Source organism: Desmodus rotundus, chromosome 3, assembly GCF_022682495.2.
Source record: "Desmodus rotundus isolate HL8 chromosome 3, HLdesRot8A.1, whole genome shotgun sequence".
Classification (NCBI taxonomy): domain Eukaryota; kingdom Metazoa; phylum Chordata; class Mammalia; order Chiroptera; family Phyllostomidae; genus Desmodus; species Desmodus rotundus.
Genome location: NC_071389.1, coordinates 157,029,267 through 157,050,374, shown reverse-complemented (window position 1 = coordinate 157,050,374; position 21,108 = coordinate 157,029,267). Strand labels below are relative to the sequence as shown.

The following is a 21,108-nucleotide window of genomic DNA, read 5'->3' as shown; positions in this document are numbered from 1 at the left end:
TTTTTTGAAATTTCAAAAAAAAAAACCCCTTTCATTCTAATGGAAATGTAAACATCCTGAGTTCATTTTGATAATGTGCTAGTAGTGAATATAAATGATAATAAATAAATGTGAGTTTCATGTGAGTTATTACCATAATTCAGGAAAACGATATTACATTAGAAATTCCAGATCATCTTTTTGGTTGTGGATGTAGACTTGAAACATTATACAAACTCATTACTAAAAAAGTTCTGATAATAATTAGCTCCTTAACAATGTAGGGATTTTTAGTACAAGGATCTGTTATACATTATAAAATAAAGGAAATATTTCATGAAAGGCTTCCATTTGAATTATGTCATTCACTTTATAAAATACTTTAATTAAAAGACCAATATTTTATGATGTCCAGTTTCCCATATTAGTAAATATCATTTCATTTCAGAATTGGTTCCAAACTACTGTCTTCTTGCTATGGATCCTTGTAACTATGGTAACTCATTTCCAATAGATTTCAAAATCAACAGTGACTTACTGGTAGCATAGGAGGTGGTAATAGCACAGGGCATGGAGTTGGACTGCCAGGGTCCAAGTCCCTGCGTTACCACTTAGTAGCTGCATTGAAGCAAATAAACTGGACTTCCTTAAGACTCAATTTTGTCATCTGTAAAATGGGAATCATACCTCACAGAATTCTGTGAGGATTAAATGAGACCAACCATATAAAGTGATTTGCATAGGGCTGGTACATACACCAACTAGCTACAGGTAAGATATCCTAAACCATTTATTAAATACATTCATGTTAGGAAGGAGCAATAAAAATAGGGTAGATAACAGTTACATATTCATGTAACTTTTATAGCCATCATTCTTCAGCCATAATGCTCCATAGTTCTGTGGGTCACTTAGCAAGTCCGTTACATCATCTCTACAACCATAGCTCTACCACTCAGGAGGGAAATGGGACATTCATAAATTGACGGATAGAAAAATGAGGCAAGGTAAAAGAATCAAATTTTCTCATCAATGTAATTTTATACATGAAAACTGGCCAGAGTCTCATAGAACATAAAACAGAAATTCAGTTAAATCTCTTTACATGTTTCCAACTGCTTCCATATTTGAGTGTCTCTCAGGGATTAAAAGAAAAGAAATACATCCTTAATCTTATTTTTTAAAAACATCACACACAGCACCAACATCAACAGCCAATAAAGACATGCCTAGTAAGACCAGGAAGAAGACAAAGGTGTCTTATAAGGCTACCATTACTTAAAATTGCTCTGAAAGTTTTAGACAATGTATTAAGACATGAAACAGAAATGAGACATAATGACTGGAAGAGTAAATACATTGCTCACATTGTAGATCAAGATGTTAGACAATATGAGAAAACTAATGCACTGGGAAAACTAAAATTAACTAATTTTAGTGAAGTGCATGGATGCACACTGTGTCCAAAAATCAGCATGTTTCCCACATAATACTAGATTGCCTACACACCTATGCTAGTAGTTATTATTTACTCTCCTACTCAGTTAAACTGTCCCAGTGGCTCACGTCGTCACTGCTCTTATTGTTTATGTAATTTATGGTCATTGAGTTCGGCTTTTATTTATTTGCATAAAATGCCAAAACACTAATAAGAGTAACCTGGGAGATTACTGGGGTGGCTTTGGACTATGATGCGTCCTCCTAGGGAAACCCATCTCACCTTCTGCTGAGAGCCGGAAGAGAACAAGGCTGAGGTGAGGCCTTCACTTACTCAGTGAATACTTCCCAGTATCTATGCCAGACCCTGTGCTAATGCTGGGAACAGAACAACAGTGTGGCTCCTGACCTCATGGAGTTTGCATTCTAATGAGAAAACCAGAACTTAAAAAAATTTACCCAAGAAAACATTTATTCAGTGAAATCTGTGGTAAGGTTGTGAAGGAATAACAGAAAAATAGAAAGTGGCACGGGGTGGGAAGGAGGAGAGAAGGGGGGGGTCAAGCAAGTCTGCCTGAAGAAATGACATTCAAGTTCAGACCTGAGGAACCAGGAAGGGGCTGACCAGACAAAGGGTGGGGTAGCAAACGGCAAAGAGCGAGAAACAAAAGGCCAGTGAGGTAGGGGAAGAATGGTGGGCGATGACATTAGAAAGACAGACAAAACCTATATGATGTGGTTTGTATAAGTTTGTGTGCTTCCTGCTGTAAATAATAGAAGGACAAGTTAAAAAGAGCTGAAACAGCAAGCTTACTACCTAACACAACAAGACGTCCAAGGCATGCAATTCCAAGAGTAGACACACTGGCTGTTCAGCCACATCACCCAGGGTGAAGGTTCTTTCCATGTTTTCTCCTGCCATTCTTGGGAATCATATCTGCTTAGACTGGATCCTCCTGTGGTCCTGGTACTTGTACCACTGCCATACCCAGCCAGCCGCCTTCTTTTAGCTGTGCTCCACTGCCCCAAAGCTGGGGTGCTTACTGACCAGTCATATAGGATCTTAAAGAGGAAATCTTCACTGCTTTACTCTCTGGATAGGCCACCTTCCCACCCTAGCCCATGTGATCTTCCAGGACATGACTCTGAGTCTTCACTCTCCCTGAAAGTTACCATTCTCCCCCACTAACTTGCCTTTAAATTTCCAATGGTCAAAACATGATGTCATATTTATTCAAAAATTATCAGATTTATTTTACATTGTTTGGATACTCAGGCCTAAAACTTGGGGAATTTCTATATCCTTTTTACTACCCACTATTTTTACCACTTCCCTTTCCCTACACTTAATCTTCATTTCTCGTCCTTTCTGTCCCTACTGCTCCCCATCCCAATCTATAACCCTTATTCTTCCATCTTCAACTTTTTAAAAAATGAGAAGTGTAGAAGGCAAGAGAGAAAAACAGAAGCAGAAAATACAAAACCTTCTACTCTCTCCTCCTCTCCCCTATCTCCCCTCCCTTCCCCTCCTTTCTTATCTTCTCTCTTCTCTCTCATTGTAAAAGTAGGTTAACATCAGAGTGAGTAGCCACTCAGGACTTGGTCTCTGGGTTTGAAAGCAGGCTCAACCCCTTACCAGAAGTGAGCCTTGACAAGCGGTAGAACCTCTTTGAGCCTTAGTTACCCGTTAGTAAAAGGAAGGTAATAATAATATCTGCATCGTAGGTGAGGAAATGCATGAGAAGTGCTTATTCAGTGTCTGTCACACAGTAACTGACTAATGGATGTCTGTTACTACTAGTATCACGTGAGAAAATTATCCTATGACTAAGTACAGGACATGGTCACCTCTTGCTTACACGTATCATATGTATGTGTCCACTTCTAAAGAGATTTTTCCTCTCTGTTGCCTGCTAAGAAAATTTATTCATGTATTCAACAAATACCTACCAAGCACATCCTACGTTTCATTCCCTTTCTTCAGTAGGGGCACAGTTAAATAAACTCCTATATAAACACATTATAGACCATTGTGCTGCAGCTAAAGAGAACTAGATGTATTTATTTATTATCACAGAAAGATCTCCAAAGATGTGGAATTCAGTAGGAAAAAGAAGTTGAACAGTTAATCCAGAGCGACACTATCCCTGTAAAATTACACACATGTGCATACACGCACACATAAACTGGCATATTTTGTATGGATCTATATATGTTATGTAAATGTGCAGAGGAAGTTCTAGACTGGCAGATACCACACTGGGAAGGAAATTCAGATGGGGCTGTGAGGAGTGAACATAAAAAATATTTGCCTTATTTTTTATGTTCAAATTTGTACATGGGGAAGGAACTCATATCATATCTAGGTAGTTTTTTAAAATTAAAACAAGCAATAATATGGCCCCTCCCATAGCCTCTGGAATTACTGACTGCAAGCAACTGTTCATTTATACATTTTTAAAAAACCCTAACCACACACATAAGATCCACCTAGGCTCTCAAATTCATTACTGTCTTCAATGCCTTGAAAATAAGGCAGAGGCATATTTAGATAAGCACACCTACAGGAAGTTCTAAATTTACCTACACAGAAATGTGCGTACATCCACACGCCGCCTCTCTGGGGACCCACAGTCTGTGGGCTGGTGCTGAGCTCGGCCCTGCAGCTTGGCTGCCTGTTCTCCGCCTGCCCCACCCCACCCCAGACACAGCACCTTCCCTTCTTCCATCAGCATGAGTCTCAACAACATTAGCCTGGAGGAAGCAATAAAAAAGTGCTGGGTGACAGTTTTCACTTCCAATGTGTGGGATGCTGAAGATCTAAGTGCTAACCTTCCTGGGCTTGCTCTGTGGTCCTGGCAAATCAGATTAATTTTGATGAATCGGTGAAGTGGAGGGGAGGATGCAAAATACTGTCGACCCCTTTAAGTAGGAAACTTGGAGTTTGCTGAGTCCTTAGGAAGCAGAAGGGACTTCTATACAGGTACAAAACATAGACCTTTGTGAGTTTTTATACTGTGCGTATAATTTGATAACTGATTATATTTATGTAAATAGTATATCCTAAATTATATCAGATAGCATAAATAATACGATATATAATGTTCTTTGTACATACATAATTTTCTTTATATAAATGTATTTTATATAAAGTGTACATTTTAAATGTTTATCAAATGCATATACAATACCAATACATGCACAAAATTTTATTTCTTGTTTATGTCCCAAATATAAATTCTCTCAGCTGTCCAAAATTAAGACATAATAGCTATGAGCAGAGCATATATGTGTAAACTGCATAACTGAGAACTATCCAGTTTAGCGATTTCTAATGTAGGATTAATAAAATATGTATAATTTTTTTAAAAATCAAGGCCAGGACTAGGGTGAAGCAAACGGGGTGCTTAGGGTGCAAAATCTGAGGCGGCCCTCACTCTCAGGTTCCTGTAAATGTCACCTGGCTTACCCTAATTGCAGCCCTGATAAAAATGCCTCTGCTTCTCCTATCATCCTCATCACCGCCAGCAACAATTACTAATTACTAAATGTCAGGCACTGTGCGATGCACTTTACATACGTCAACCTATCTAAAGAAATGTCATGGAACCTCCAGTCAAGATGGCAATGTAGGCAGACATGGCTCGCCTCCTCCCACAACCACATCAAAATTACAACTATATAACAAAATATAGAATAACCATCACTCAGAACCATCAGAAAGTGAGTTGAATGGAGGTCTGACAACTCCAGAATTAAATAAACCACATCATTCCAGACTGGTAAGAGGGGTGGAGATGTGGAATGGGCTGGTGCCTCATGCATGTGTGGTGGATAAAAAATTCAGGAGGGATAATTCTGGAGTGAGGAGTCCCATACCTACACCAGGGCCCCCAGCCCAGGGTTTCAGTGCCAAGAAGAGAAGTCCCCACAACTTCTGGCTGCAAAAGCAGTGGAGATTGAGTCAGTGAAAGAAAATGCTGGCGCCCCAAGCTGTTCTTCTTAAAGAACCCACATACAGATTCACCTACTCAGACTCACTCCCTCGAGAGCTTCAGCACTGGGGTAGCACCTTGAAAGGCACCAGTGGTATACTGGGAGAAACTGAAGTGTCTGGCATCAAGGCGAGCAGAGTCCTTTTACCCTTTTCTAAACCCTGCCCCCACAGAGCCAGCAAGCTGGTGCCATGTCCAAGACTCCATCAACCTGGCTAACGCTGTTTGCCCCACCCTGGAGATCCTCTTAGACTCCACTCCACCCAACTTCTTGGACCACCCAAGCTGCTTTTCCATATGAATGGCTGGTCTTGCTTCCTGCTTCACAATGTCCTACATCATATCAAATAAGCAACAGCTGGCCTCAGTGAGCCTCAGGCCTGGCATGAGCAGCAGCCAGCCTAGATTCACCACTTGGCTTCACCTCAGAATCTCCAAGCCCAGCACAAGTAGCATCCATCTCAGATTGCTTTATAGCCCTGTAGCCCCGGGCAAAACACAGGTAGGGGCTGACCTTGCCCTGAACCACCTGGGAAACCCCAGAGCCAGTGCACCCAGAGGACAGCTATAGACCACATTAGAGCAACCACCACACTGCCCCTGCACAGCTGATCCTCCACAGAAGGGAGAGGATAGTGGTCAGTGGTCAAAGTCAGTTGTTGCAGCTGACTGGCCTGGGTAAATCCCTCCCATTGACTGCCAACAGCAACCAAGGCTCAACTACAAGAGAAGGAAGTACTCAGCCCACACAAAGGGCACATCTCGAGTACCCAGCTTGGGTGACAGGGGAGGCAGTGCCACTGGACTCTACAGGACACCTACTACATTAAACCATGCCACCAAGACATGGAGTCAAAGCAGCTCTGCCTAATACATAGAAACAAACACAGGGAGGCTGCCAAAATGAGGAGACAAAGATACATGGCCCAAATGAAAGAACAGATCAAAACTCCAGAATGAGAGCTAAACAACATGGAGATAGGCAATCTATCAGATGCAGAATTCAAAACACTGCTTATAAGGATGCTCAAGGACTTAGTGAGGACCTCAGTAGCATAAAAAATATCCAGTCAGAAACAAAAGATACACTAATTGAAATAAAGAAATTGAAATTTACAGGAAAATAACAGTAGAGTGGATGAAGTTGAGAATCAAATCAATGATTTGGATCATAAGGAAGCAAAAAACAACCAATCAAAACAACAAGAAGAAAAAAGAATAAAAATAACAAGGATAGTGTAAACAGCCTCTGGGACAACTTCAAGCAGTCCAACATTCACATCATTGGGTGCCAGAAGAAGAGAAAGAGCAAGAAATTGGAAATCTATTTGAAAGAATAATGAAAGAAAACTTCCCTAATGTGGTGAAGGAAATAGACATGTAAGTCCAGGAAACACAGAGAGTCCCAAACAAGATGGATGCAAAGAGGCCCACTCTAAGACACAATATAAATAAAATAACAAAGGTTAAAGATAAAGAGAGAATCTTAACAGCAGCAACAGAAAAGAAGTTAGTTAGCTACAGCGGAGTTCCCATAAGACTTTCAGCTGATTTCTAAAAGAAACTTTGCAGACTAGAAGAGATTGGCAAGAAGTATTCAAAGTTATGAAAAGCAGAGACCTATAGCCAAGATTGCTTTACCCAGCAAAGCTATCATTTAGAATTGAAGGGCTGATACAGAGCTTCCCAGACAAGAAAAAACTAAGGAGTTCATCACCACCAAACCATTATTATATGAAATGTTAAAGGAACTTATTTAAGATAAAGAAGATCAAAACTATGAACCATAACATGGCAATAAATACATATCTGTCAACAATTGAATCTAAAAAACAAAGTAAGCGAACAAGGAGAACAGAGACAGAACCGTGGTGATGGAGAGCATTTTGATGGTTGCCAGATGGGAGAGGGGGTAGGGAATGGGTGAAGAGGTGAGGGGATTAAGAAGTATAAGTAGGTAGTTACGGAATAGCCATGGGGATGTGAACTACACTATAGGAAATGGAGTAGCCAAAGAATTTACACGCATCACCCATGGACGTGCACAATGGCGGGGGGATTGTCCAAGGGAGTGGGGGATCCTGGGTGCAGGCCAGCAAAAGGGGAAAAATCAGGACAACTGTAATAGCATAATCAATAAAATATAATTTTAAAAAAAGAAATGTTGTGACTACAAAAAACATTACTTGAAATGAATTACAAGAAATTGTACCTAAGAAGGAAAATGGTTTTGAAAGCCTTAAGTGAAAAGCCCCTGCTGAACTTGGCCTGTGCTGACACCACAGCAGTCGAGTGACGGCCCAGAGCCCCAGGAAGTCGTAGCACCTGCACTAAACATCCAACGCTCTTTCCTCTCCACGAAACATGACGATGTTTTTCTTCGAAGATACACTGCATCAGATGTCCTTTCCCGATTTCTGTCCTTGTTGGGGCGGTGTGGCAGGCAGTAGGCTTCAAATCTATCTGCCTACGTGTAATAAGATTGACAAATTTCAACAGGAAGAAGGATATGTATTTTCATTTCCTGTATCTGTACTCCTACTTTACAACTTGAGGTAGATAATGGAGCTTACGATAGCCTAACTGTACTTCAACAAGATAATACGTTTATATTTAAACTCATACCTAGACCAAGAAAGGGGGATTTACACAACACATTATCTAGTATCTGGCCACAGGTGATTTACTGTGGAGCACCGAAGTGCGGGTGAAGTACAAGATGGATAGTAATATTATATTGTGGTATATATCCTGTTCACATCAGGCCTGCGTAATAAAAGCCGAACAGCAATCTACAGAACCTGTCTTAAATCTGCCATCGAAGATACTGATTGTAAAATAAAATGATCAAAGTGCAGGTTATCTCTATACTGCCTTCCCCCTGAGAGAGTGGTATGCAAAGAACTTCCTACTTTTTATTTATTTACATTCAGTCAACAGAAACATAAATTAAATTAAGAACCTTGGTGTCATGTGGACTGAATAAAGCACACCTAATATGTCACTAACTAGATTTTTTTTGAGATCACAGACTACAGCCTGTATTGTACTTTTATCCAGTGTACTTTTTACTACTGATGACAAATATATACTTATAAAAATAATAGACTAAAATGAATTTTGCAAAGTAGCAATTTTATATGCTACAATCCTGCTGAGAATAAGCAATTTTTAGAGGGTGTTTCTATTTGACACATGAAATCAAGCATTCCTGCAAATTGATTTCATTTTAAATAATTTCTTGGGGATGCAATGGAAACAGACCAAGACAAACAAGTGAACACTGTATAAAGAAATCACAAGTGAATTTTAAGCAAATATTTTCATCTTTATAGGTAAGTAATTATAAGAACATTACAGGCCAACCTTCCCTGTAAAAAGGAATATCCTTGTAGAATGTAGAAGGCGGAAAAGTATGAAGTCTGGGTAAGTCATCATGCCCAGGGGAAAATAAAGGTCAAGAGAAATCCTTGGACGAGAAAAGAAGTCCCAGCACTTTGATCATATTTTTGTTATGCCCACGAGCGAGACACGCTCTTCTTTGTGCTTCCCTGGCTCCTGACACAAACCCTTACTGTGACATTTATCTCAATGGGTTATAATAAATTTGTTAAATATTTCTGTTATATATAAAACCATATAAATATATATTAACAAATCACTATATATTATATATAATATTTAGACATAAAATATTAATATAATCCCATTAAATATTATATAAACATAATTTATTTACTTGTTTTCTTCCCAACCAGACTACAAAGTCCTTGAGAAGAGATATCGTATTCAGCCTGTGTCCCCAGCACCTTTCCCAGCACTTAGCACTGAGTAGGTGCTCTGTAAATGCCTGATGATATTGATATTGAAAACAATAACATGTAACTTGAAAGAATGAGAGAGGAACATGGAAGGGACAATAGTCACATTTAATTGACCTTGTGGAAATGAGAACCGTTTATAAGTAGATTTGACACATGGAGCTTTTTAGGTCAACTACTGAACCACTTCCTTCTCCAATATGGGCCTGTCATTTCCCCAACTCATTCATTCATTCATTCACTCATTTATTCATTCATTCAACAAATATCCATTGAGTACAAGCTATGTGCTATGTAACCACTATCTACTGCAGTAGCTTGATATCATTCAACAGGGTGACTATAATTCGTTATGATTTCATTACAGATATGCCAACAGAGTCAAAGCTAGGCTTTAAGTATAAGCTCAAGTTAAACCATGAAACATTTATATATATCTTGCCATTAACTAAGTAGTTTCACTCTCCCTAAGATTCAGTATTTTGCTATAGTGTACATTTCACAACATAACCAGATCTTCTTAAGATTCTGGCTTAATGGTCTAACTTTGCCAGTAATACGCTAAGTGTCACTTACAATTATCCTGAAGTGGGCCTTTTTCCCTAAGTGTTTTGTATCGGACTGGAGACCCTTCAGTAGGGTACTTTTCTTTTTCTGTACTTGTTTTCTATGCTGAATGTCTTATTTTCCTTCAACAAATAATACCTACCTCTAATATGGGAAAGAGAAAAGTGGGAACAAAATTGGGTTATCTTACATTCTCAGCCTTAAAAGATTATGTTAAAATGACCACTTGTGTAGTTTATAAAAATAGGTGTCTTTTCAGTTGATGACGGGGAAAATCCCATCATTGAAAATCCCGAATTTTAAGAAAAATTCTGTCCACTCAAATGAAGGCAGGTGTCTTTGAAAACTGTATAAAGCCTTTCATTTCTTTCTTTTTCATTTTTACATTATTTCTGGGTGGGCAGGGGGTCCTTCACTAAAATGTGAGTATAGAAAATGATATTACAGTTTTGCTTCAGATAGGAATAAAGGGCTGTTTTTTCTTGCCATTTCCCCTTATTAAACTGACAAAAGCATCCTTTAGAATTCTGTTAAAAGCAAGCTTGTTTACTTAGAGGTCAAAGAAAAGAAACAGCAAAATTAGAAGTAAAAGAGATCCATCCATATTATTGCCCGGATGGCATTATTTCTTTCAGTGGCCTTTCTGGTAATAAATGTCTAATTGACAATGGATTCAGCATTTACCTTTAAAGGAGACTTGTAATTGAGCTGTTCTCTATCAGAATAAGTAATGGTGTTAGCATTAGTTCAATCAGCGCTGTTTAAAATTCATTCTTATGTCTCTCTTCTTGCTAATTAATTCTACCCTATTTCACCCATATATATATATATGTATATATATAGTCCTTACATCACACCTAAATATAAAGATAAACATTGTCATCATTTCTAGACTGCACCGTGTTGTCTTTTTGGCCATCGCTCAGCCACACGATATACTCTGTGAATCTTTCTTCATAAATCAATGCCTCCCTTTCATTAATCATTTTTGCTATTTATCTCTGGGTTCCTTCCAAGACTCTCAACACTATTTGTTTGTTTGTCTGAGTGCTCAGAATTGAATGCAGTGTCTTAGAGTAATTTCAGCCGTGCTCGGATGAGAGATCACAACCTCCTTCCCCTGGTGCTACAGCACCGCCTCAAACAGTCCTGCTCTCCCTGTTGTAATATTTACAGCAAACTGGTTCACTTTTCTCCCAGCCCTTCCTCCTTTTTAGGTTGCTACTAGCAATCCACTGCTCCTCCAGCAAATGCTTCTGCTGTGATTTTTGCCAGATATGTTTGTATCTTTCAGTGAGCAATTATTTTTTCATCCCATATTTCTGACTTGTTTTGGCCTCTTTGAACCAAACTGCTGTTCATATCCTGGCCATTTATCAAAGCTGGTAACACCTCCCAATTTAGTCTTTTCAGCAACTGTCATTAGCATTCTGTTCATTCCTTCTTTCAGATTATTAATAGTTACACAAAGCACAAACTACGGTGACCCACTCAAAGACAAGCCCTCAGAGTTTCACACAATGCCACTGTTGTTATCTTTTACAGGTGGCCTATCAGTCATCTTCAGTCTGCGTGGCTGTGGTGATATCAAGGTCACATGGAACTAACGCACCTAGGAAAATTGTACAGCGCGCCAAATTAAATGTTTTGCTGGAGTCTGAATACAATGTAAATGCCCTGCCGTGTTCCCATCACTGGCTCATCTCTCCTCCATGGATAAAATTATGTAAAATCTGACCTCGCTTCACAGGGATTTTGGGTGTGTGCATTGGTTGTATTTTACAGTTTTGTTTAGATTCGTGTGAAGTTTGTTTTGGTGAGATTTTTGAGCATCCCTTCCCGAGGATGTTATTACTTCATGTAATGTGTTTTGTTTGTGTTAAATGCACATTCAGGGGACCTCGGGAGAGTACCAGAAAGCACTTAAAAAGGTGCAGCAGTAGGCATGTATTCTGAATGCTCTGGCTATCTATGGCAGAGGTTGGCATCTCTGTCAATGGACAAACCAGAAAGTGCCCTGCACAGCTGCTGGGGTGGGGTTGAAGCTTCGCTCCTACCAATTCCATTCCCACGGTTTGCTTTAAGACTAAACTCACTGACTTTATCTCTACCCCATCACAAAACTGGCCAACTTCATGGAGGAAGAAAGCTTGGTGATGATTGTCAGTGGCCATGTGCCCAGCTCCAGGGGACATTATTCACACTGTACTTTTTGTGATTGGTGCCCCTGACTCCCAGCACACAGTGAATGGTGCCTCTGGGGTCAGGCAATGTGGAGGCGCTCTGGGTCTTTAGCTGTTAGATTGGTATGCTTGATTAGATTATGAGGGATAACTGAGATGAGTGATACAAATGTATACTATGAATTTAATATTTTGAAAGTAAAGAAAAAATATAACTATTGCCCTAATTTTCCCTTTTTATTTTAGCAGTTTATGTGGACAAGAATTTTGTTCTTGCCCTGGCCAGTATGGCTCAGCTGGTTGGGCATCGACCAGCAAGGCAAAAGGTCGCTAGTTCAATTCCTAGTTAGGGCACATGTCTGGGTTGTGGGTTCAGGCCCCAGTCAGGGCAGAAGACAGCTAATCAATGTTTCTCTCTCACATTGATGTTTCTCTCCCTCTTTTTTTCCCTACCTTCCCTCTCTTTAAATAAATAAATAAAATCTTATTTAAAAAGAAAACATTTTGTTCTTTTGAGTTTCTAATCTTTCATTTTTCCATAAATGAGAAGAATAAAATGATCTCTTCTTCAGTTTATACTCTATTAGTTGGTTGCATATTTCTAGAGAGACTCCCTAATATTTAAATATTCCATGCTATTTATTTAAACCTCATCAAACTTGGGCTTTTCATTTTTTAAATTTACCATGGAGTTCTCCTCTCCAGTTCTTGCCATTCTTGTGCATCCTTTTAAATATTTCTAGGCCATGTTCCAAGCTACTAGACAGTTGCACCTCTAGGAACACAGACGAAAACCAGGAACTAATAAGAATAAGAGCTCCAAGCAACTGAACAAGATATTACAAAGTACGTGCATGAAAATGCATATATGCTCCTCAAGCTGAGGCCCAAGCTCCGGGCTCATTAGCATTTTGCATACAGTTCTGGAAAACATTGTAACTTTTTTTCTAAATCTGTTGAGCCTGTGAATTTGAAATGGAGCGGAGTTTCTTTCTCCAGGTAACATTCTGAAAAGTGTCAACAATGTAATCTCAAAGAACCCAGAAAACCAAACCTCTAAAAACTACTGCAGAGTGAAGTCACTAAGTTTAGGACAAACAACCCTATGCACCTCAAATGACTCTGATAATACTACTATGACGTGCCACCATCTAGTTATTAATTGCAGCTCCTAATAATATATTCTACAATTGTATTTATATGGCTTCTTGGTGAGGCAAAGAGGAAAATAATACAGTTTAGATGGACTCTCATCTAGAATAACTTTTAAATGTTGTTTAAAATAGGTATTATTTGCAAAAGGCTGTCTAGGACAATTGGATCTGCACAAGACAGCTAAGCCTCTCTATGAATGGCCGTGTGTTTCCCACGTCCTCCTTGCCACACCTTTGAGAATATAAATTCCTCAACAGCAGGGACTGGTTTTGTTCTACTTGCTTGGGTATAGAACGTCGATCTGAGCACACACACGAGTCTAGAACCCTAACTTTTAGAAGGAAAGCTGTCTCAGAGTACATTCTACTCCAATCCATTTTTGCACAGAACTGTTAACTATATGTATAGGCATTTCCTCAAAGTTAATACGGCATTTTCCTCCAAAACTATATAAAAATGTGCACAGCAACTAGTAAATCTCCTTCCCAAACAGAATTCCCAGTGCCCCAGTTTTTCTCTCCTAAAACAGCCACTTACCAGTTTCTTAGTAAAAAAAAAAAAAAGCTCTATGTAAATATAAGTACATACTAGAGTTTTATAAAATATAAACAATAGGGTAAGATAAATACTAATCTGCAACTTGCTTTTTTCACTAACTGCTTGATATGTTTTTAAAATAATGAATCTGTGTGCAGTGATCATTAGAATATAGTAGACACTAGAATTAAGCTCCCTCATAATATTACTTAAGATTTATTACTAATAAGTGATTAATAAACATAATATACACTCAAGGTTTACTTCAGGCTGTCCAAGCCTTCCTTTCAATTTGGGAGTGGGATAATCTCCAGCAGGAAGTGAAGGACATATAAAGAGCAAACAGTTTTTCACTATAAGAATAACCCTGCTACACACATGGTCCTTCAACACTTTAAGATAAAGGGGGGAGGGGATGAGAGACTGTCAAAGTTACATTCTTAATGTTCTTGTTATTAACGGTTATTGTAGTGTCAGAACCAAGGAAGATGCCCCAAGGTCCATGTAACACGGTGTTTACAAGCTGCAGGTCACAGATGAGAAGTGGATCCTAAGTCAATTTGGTGGATTACAACCAGTATTCTTAAAACGAAGTTAAAAAAAAAAAAGAAAGTATCAGAATGCATTCCACTTAGGATGGGTAGAGACTGGTTTATAAAAATTCAGTGTGTGTACTTGCATGTATACACTGGGCTGTGATGTGAATGTATTTCTTGAAGCGGATGACAGGCACAAAAGGTTAAAAGTCCCTAATCTAATTCAGCCTCTAGCTTCTGATGAGGTGACTCACTGTCTTAAAACAAGCCTCTCCCAAAGAATCGTCCTCACTTGGACTCATTATCAAGTTCTCCTTCGGTCAGGATTGTTGGAGGACAGGCTTAACTCCAAACTTACTTTCTTTGCAACATAACTTTTACGTAGCGAAGTAAGTGAATAAAAGCCAGTCGAAATTCATCTTAATGATCGGTTATCATTATTATTTTAATTCTAGGAGCACAGCAATAACAGAAAAAACTTAGCTATTCCTGAATAGGGATCTCAGATGAATATTCCTTGAGGAACTTGATGAAGTTCCTTCCTTCCTCAGATTCAGTGAGGCTGAGCGGCTGGCCCATCCATGAACCACAGGCATGTCTAAGGCACTGACGTCTCAATTTGGTTAAGCCGAATGGAAGAGCAGGATTATACTTAAAGGCTCAGTGAAGAATATACCTTTCTTTGCCACGATTCTCCTTACTGATAGGGTGCAGAAATAATAATGGGGAGAACAAAGATAATGTCCAGAAATGTCTGGGATTTACTGACTTCTTAGTCAAATAAGGAGGAAATGGAATGGAGTGTGGGTAGGAGGGTCAAGATGTGTGAGTTCTGGATCAACGCTGAGTTCGGTTGTGATCTGAACCAAGTCTTTGGATCACTCTGGGCCTTCCCTGTCTTGATGTCTAAACTCAGGAACCCTACTGGAGCAGTTCCGGCAGCAATGATAATCATAGCTGCACTTAACAGGACATTTACTGTGTCACAGTCACTGTTTCAAGCATTTTACATAACTGATGGGTTAAACCTCACAACAACACTAACAGGCAAAATATTTCATTTTCAGAGGGATATGGATGGATGAGTAGCAAAGAGGTTACGTAACATGTCCAAAGTTAAACACAGGATGAGGTGGAGGTGGGATTCAAACTCAGGCACTTTCTAGATGCTATGCTTTTACAATCATGTAATAGTGCCTCAGCCAAGACCCTTTAAATTATTTATTCTACTCCGACTACCCACCAAAGTTCATGTTACTAAAGATATTTTTTCTAAATGAATAAACGATAGTTACTAAGTAGTATTTAATTCATTTTCTATTTTCATTAATAAAAGGTATATTAAATGGTCAATCACAGTTTCCACTTAGTATAAAGTAAATGACTACACACATTAACAGAATTCCTGCCCACAGTGAAAATAGAACGGCTGAGTCAACCTAATAGTTAAGTCCTGTATGATCTCAGTGAGTTCAGGGACCCCAGTCACCACGTGGGCTCTCCTTGTGTCTGGGGACATCAGATTTCCCCTGAATACTTTTGTAAGTTTGTAGACATGAAGTAACTACCTAACTTCCATTCCAGGATGTCCACAACTTACAAGCTGTAACAGATACACATTATATAATTCTGCTTTCCTTTTTTAGTTCCTCTAATAGTCAAGGGCAAGGAAGTTACAACCACCCTGGAGGGTGTTTGGAAATTGGGTGGGGACAGTTTGGGTTGTCACAACGACTGGAGGGAGGAGATGCTGCACGGAGGGTTGGACACTGGCAGTTAAAGAGCAGAGGCCAGGGACAACAGAAAGCCCGCATAGGAACTGTCCTGCTCTGCCATGGGACAGTTCCACCCAAAGAAGAATTTCCCAACCAAATACCAAGAGTATTCCTGCTAAGACTCCCCCCACCTGCCCCCCACCCGAAGGGCTGGCTGCTGAGAATGGCAGAGGTGAAGGAGAGACATGGTACCTTTATTCCTATCATTACCCCCCACCTCTGTCTTCACCTCACTGGGAGAACCTCACCTCCTTCTGTCTCTTATGAGGTCCAGGAAAGGCCCTCTTACAGTTTCCACCCTTTCTGCCTGTTCTGTGCTGCTCCTGTATGTATAGCAAGACGTACTGACTGTCCTTGTGCACTGATGGTGTCTGTCCTTCACAGTCACAGCTTAGAAAACAACTTCTGTGCCCAGGCCACACTCCTCACCAGCCCACGAGATGGCCAGGGATTACTTTGATCTTCCCGTTGTTCTGGGAGTGCATGGGGAGGCGTCCTCACAGGCCAAAGGAGGTTCTTGGTCCAGATGTACTAGCACTTTGAAAAATAGGCATCAATAAGCACAATGAAATACCACCTCACACCCACTAGGATAGCTAAAACTGAAAAGATAACACCAAGGCTTGACAGGGATGTGGAGAAGTTTGCCACTGCTGAAGGGAATGTAAAATGGGGCGCCGCTTTGGAAAACAGTCTGGCAGTTCTTCAACAGTTGAACATAGAGCTAACATACGACCCAGCAATTCCACTCCTGGGTACCAAAGAGAATTAAAACCACGTTCCCACAAAAACCTATAGATAAATTTTCATAGCAGCACTATTCAAAATAGCCCCAAATTGAAAACAGCCCAAATGTCTGATAAATGGACAACCAAAGGTGGTATATTCACACAGCGGAATACTATTGAGCCACAAAAAGAAATGAAATACGGATACACACTACAACATGGATGGGCTTGAACCATCATGCTCAGTGAAAAAAAAGTCAGTCACAGAAGACCATCTAGCATATGATTCCATTTACATGGAATGTCAAGAATAGATTAATCCACAGAAACAGAAAGCAGAAGAGTGGCTGTCATGGGCCAGGAGGAAGGAGGACTGGGCAGTGACTGCTAATGGACATGGGGTTTGTTTGGGGGATGATGAAAAATATTCAGGAATTAGACAGCAGTGACGGTTGCACAACTTTATGTATATACCAAAAACCACTGCAAGGGTGAATTTTAAGATATATGAGTTATATTTTCATTTTTTAAATTCAGTCTTGATATTGTAGGGAAGCAAAAAGTTCTCCTCAACCCTCTTAAGGTTCCTGGCTGGGTCATAAAAGTAAAGTGACAAAAATCTATTAACAGGAGAAAAGCACACAAATGTATTTAGTATAAGTTTTACATAACACGAAAGCCTTCATAAAGAAATGAAGACCTGGAGACACAGACGCGAGTATTTTTATGCTGGGTTGATGAAGAGTGGACAGATGGAGGAATACGGCAGGTTAAGGAGTATGAGGTAAGTGTAGTAAACTGGGGGAAACTGAGCAGTGCCTGTTTATTAGGATTGCTCTTGGTGATCCTTTGTCTTCAGAGATAAGGATACACCTTTCCTCGAAAAAATCATAGTTTCCAGGAGCTGGTGGAAGGGGCAAGTGGGGAGTGACTGCTAGTGAGTCTCTTTTTGGTGGGATGAAAATGTTTCAGAATTAGGTAGTGGTGATAGTTGCGTAACTCTGAACACACTAAAATCTATTGCAATGTAACACTTTAAATGGGTAAATTGTATGGTGCATGAATTATATCACAATAAAGCTGTTATTAAAAAAATTAAAAATATACCATAGTTTTTGGATCCACTCATTTGCTGATGGGCACTTAGGTTGCTTCCAGTACTTGGCTATTGTAAATTGTGCTGCTATGAACATTGGGGTGCACAGGTTCTTTTGGATTGGTGTTTCAGGGTTCTTAGGGTATAATCCCAGCAGCGGAATTGCTGGGTCAAAGGGCAGTTCCATTTTTAGTTTTCTGAGGAAATTCCATACTGTTTTCCACAGTGGCCTCACCAGTCTGCATTCCCATCAACAGTGCACTAGGGTTCCCTTTTCTCCGCATCCTTTCCAACATTTGTTTGTTGATTTGTTTATGTTGGCCACTCTAACCGATGTGAGATGGTACCTCATTATGGTTTTAATTCGCATCTCTGTTCAGCAAATGAGTGGATCCAAAAACTATGGTACATTTACACAATGGAATTCTACGCAGCAGAGAGAAAGAAGGAGCTTATACCCTTTGCGACAGCATGGATGGAACTGGAGAGCATTATGCTAAGTGAAATAAGCCAGATAGTGAGGGACAAATACCGTATGATCTCACCTTTAACTGGAATATAATCAACAGAAGAAAAAAGCAAACAAAATATAACCAGAGACATTGAAGTTAAGAACAATCTAACAATAGTCAGGGGGGAGTGGGGAGGGGACAGTGAGGAGAGGGGATTACAGGAACTACTATAAAGGACACATGGACAAAATCAAGAGGGAGGGTGGAGGTGGGGGACGGAGGGGGTTTCATCTGGGGTGGGGTGGAGGGATGGGGAGAAAAGGCATACAACTGTAATTGAATAACAATAAAAATTTTTAAAAAAGATACAATAAAAAAAAATAAAAATAGGTACCAAGTTCCATCCTGTGGCAGACACTCTTCCAGTCATGGAGGGGATTCAGCAGTGAACAAAGTGGACAAAGTACTAAACCTCACAGAATTTGCAGTTCTAGTAAATTAATAAACAAGTGAAAGTCAACTTCGTGCTCCTGCAGACTGAACCTCGGAGCGAGCCTGGGGCACAGCCAGTGTTTGGTTCCCACTCGTGTGAACTCCTGGCAAGCTGTGGCTCAACATGGCTCTTGGGCACTCGGATGGGCCCTTCGCAGTGCGCCGCTCAGACCCCAGCCCAGGAGTTCACTCCAGGCTCAAGGCATTGAAGTTCTCAACTGACCCACCCCTCCACTCTCCTCCCAGCCTCTCTGGCTTTCTTCCCACTCACTTTTACCCTTATTCATTCCTTTAACAAATTATCTAGCAAACATTCACTGAGGGCTATATTTGTTAGAATGCTTTGGGGTAAAAGATACAGGAAACCAACTCAAAACTTTTTAAACAATAAGGAAAATTATTATTTCCTGTAACAGGATGTCGAAACTCCAGGCAAGGGGCCCTGGCTCTGTCTCTGGTATTCACTGGACTCTGCCCTCACCAGTACACTGCCATTGTCCTCTGGCAGCTGCCAGGACGACCAGCAACAAGGGGGCAACATGCTTTCTTGGTTACATCTAGCAAGAAAGAGAGAAAGAAGAAAAGTATCCAACATGGAACAAAAATTCCTTTTCAGTCCCTCAAAGCTGACTTAGATCAAGTAGCCACATTTGGCGGTGGCATGCCCTGTGACGACTAGCTTCTACTGCGTTCCCAGACCAGACACTACGCAGGAGACCAGAATCCCCGTGATTGATTTAGGACTCAACCCTGGAGCTGAAGAAGGGGTTGGCATCGCTAGGATCCTGTGGGCTTCACAGAAAGGAAGAGGGAGTTCAGTCTGACTTACCATTCATTATAAATGGTTTAACTATATTAATTGCCTCTCTGTATGCTAGGGGTAGTACACCTTTTATCTGATGAGTGACTGCCTTTACAATTAAAATTGTCTCTAAATCCACCCCCTACCCCAAGGACCCAAGTGTTATCTCTCCAAGTGGTAGCACTTCAAGAGCTATTGTACTTAGATGGGGTGCTCTTTGAGAGCAAGCACCTGACAGTCCCAACATCACATCCTATGAGCAGCCACTCACCCACGCTGCTGTGCTCACGGTCAACCCTGCCCACACCCCACAAGACCCTCAGGAGCGTCGCTGTGCCCTCTAGGACGAAATTCTTTCACTCCTGCTCCACCCACGCAAGTGCTATACGATGGATGCCAAAGTTTCTGCCAGGGTTCTCTGTACTTCACCCCCAGAAAGCTGAGTCAAGCATTGCTCAAGTCATCAGCCTAGGTTTAAAAAGTTCTTTGGACTTTTTGGACACCCCCTCAGAAATATTTCAGAGACCTGGTTGCAGGTTATTCTTGTCACTAGAAATAAAAAAAAACACACTTTAGGCAAGTCCTGAGGCAACCGATACTTTTTCGTTTCTTAATTCCCACACAAAGGGGAATTTAAGAGGGTTTTTAAAGGATGGAGCTACTCCACTGCCACATGCATGCATGCCAAAATGTCCCCACCTACTGAAAACATAACTTCAGGGGCATTAAGAATGAATATTAGCGTAAATTCTAAAGTCCATGTGTGCTTAATCAGAATCACAGTCCTGTCTATACAATGTTGTAAGTGCAAGGCCAGGAGACTTACCTGTGCAGCAGGAAGGAAGAAGGCCTACCGGTTGGAAGAAACCCATAATTAGCTGATTAAATTTATAAGCAGAAAACGCATAAATGCTGGTCTGGTCTTTAAGGATAAAAGATTTCAAAATAATACTGGTTATTCCATCATGCTTTATTATTTGTAAAATTATTTTATATGTATTATCTCCTTTGGATGTCATAACAATCTTATTAGAGGTGTTTTCATTTTTTGGAGGAGGAAACTGATAAGGCAAAGTCTAAGGTTACATCATGAGCCCCAAAGAGAGCAAGTTCAGGAGATGACACTCGCCCCCAGGCTTGATCATCCCAGAGCTGCACCTGGCTCTCTGGCAGCCATTCCCCTGTGGGGAGGGTTTATATTTCAATGTGCCCAGTGCGAAGAATAAGCTCACAATTGATTATCCAACTGCTGGATTAGAAAAATGGATGGAACAAGTTACAGGGAAATCTAGAATTACAATTAAGGAAACTTTTAGGAACGGGGAGAGTTAATTAATGTAAACGATCTTCAAGTATATATGGAAAATTGAATGAAGGCAAAGTTGAGGAATTTTGTTCACTGATTTAACATTCATCTCTTAAAAGATGTATACTGTACACCCTGATTGTTACTTTCATCTAAAAATATCTTTAATGTCTCTATTTTTTTTACACATAGTTACCATTTGTTGTGTTTACTCAGTTCCAGGCACTCTGCATATATTACCTGGCTT

At 40.1% G+C, this 21,108-nt stretch overlaps 1 protein-coding gene across 7 annotated transcripts in view; it reads right to left on the bottom strand.

Annotated features, from left to right (window-relative positions):
• Nucleotides 1-21,108, bottom strand: part of LOC123478198 (uncharacterized) — a 170,845-nt gene that overhangs the window by 64,321 nt on the left and 85,416 nt on the right. For 4 of the 7 annotated variants that reach the window (XM_053921579.1, XM_053921581.1, XM_053921580.1 and 1 more), the window contains exon 1: nt 7,737-7,854. The exons of the other annotated variants lie outside the window; for them this stretch is intronic. In XM_053921579.1, the coding sequence (XP_053777554.1) occupies nt 7,737-7,808 (72 nt within the window). In that variant the 5' untranslated portion in view covers nt 7,809-7,854. Of the gene's footprint in view, nt 1-7,736; nt 7,855-21,108 lie in introns of those variants that run through there. 7 annotated transcript variants of the gene reach the window in all.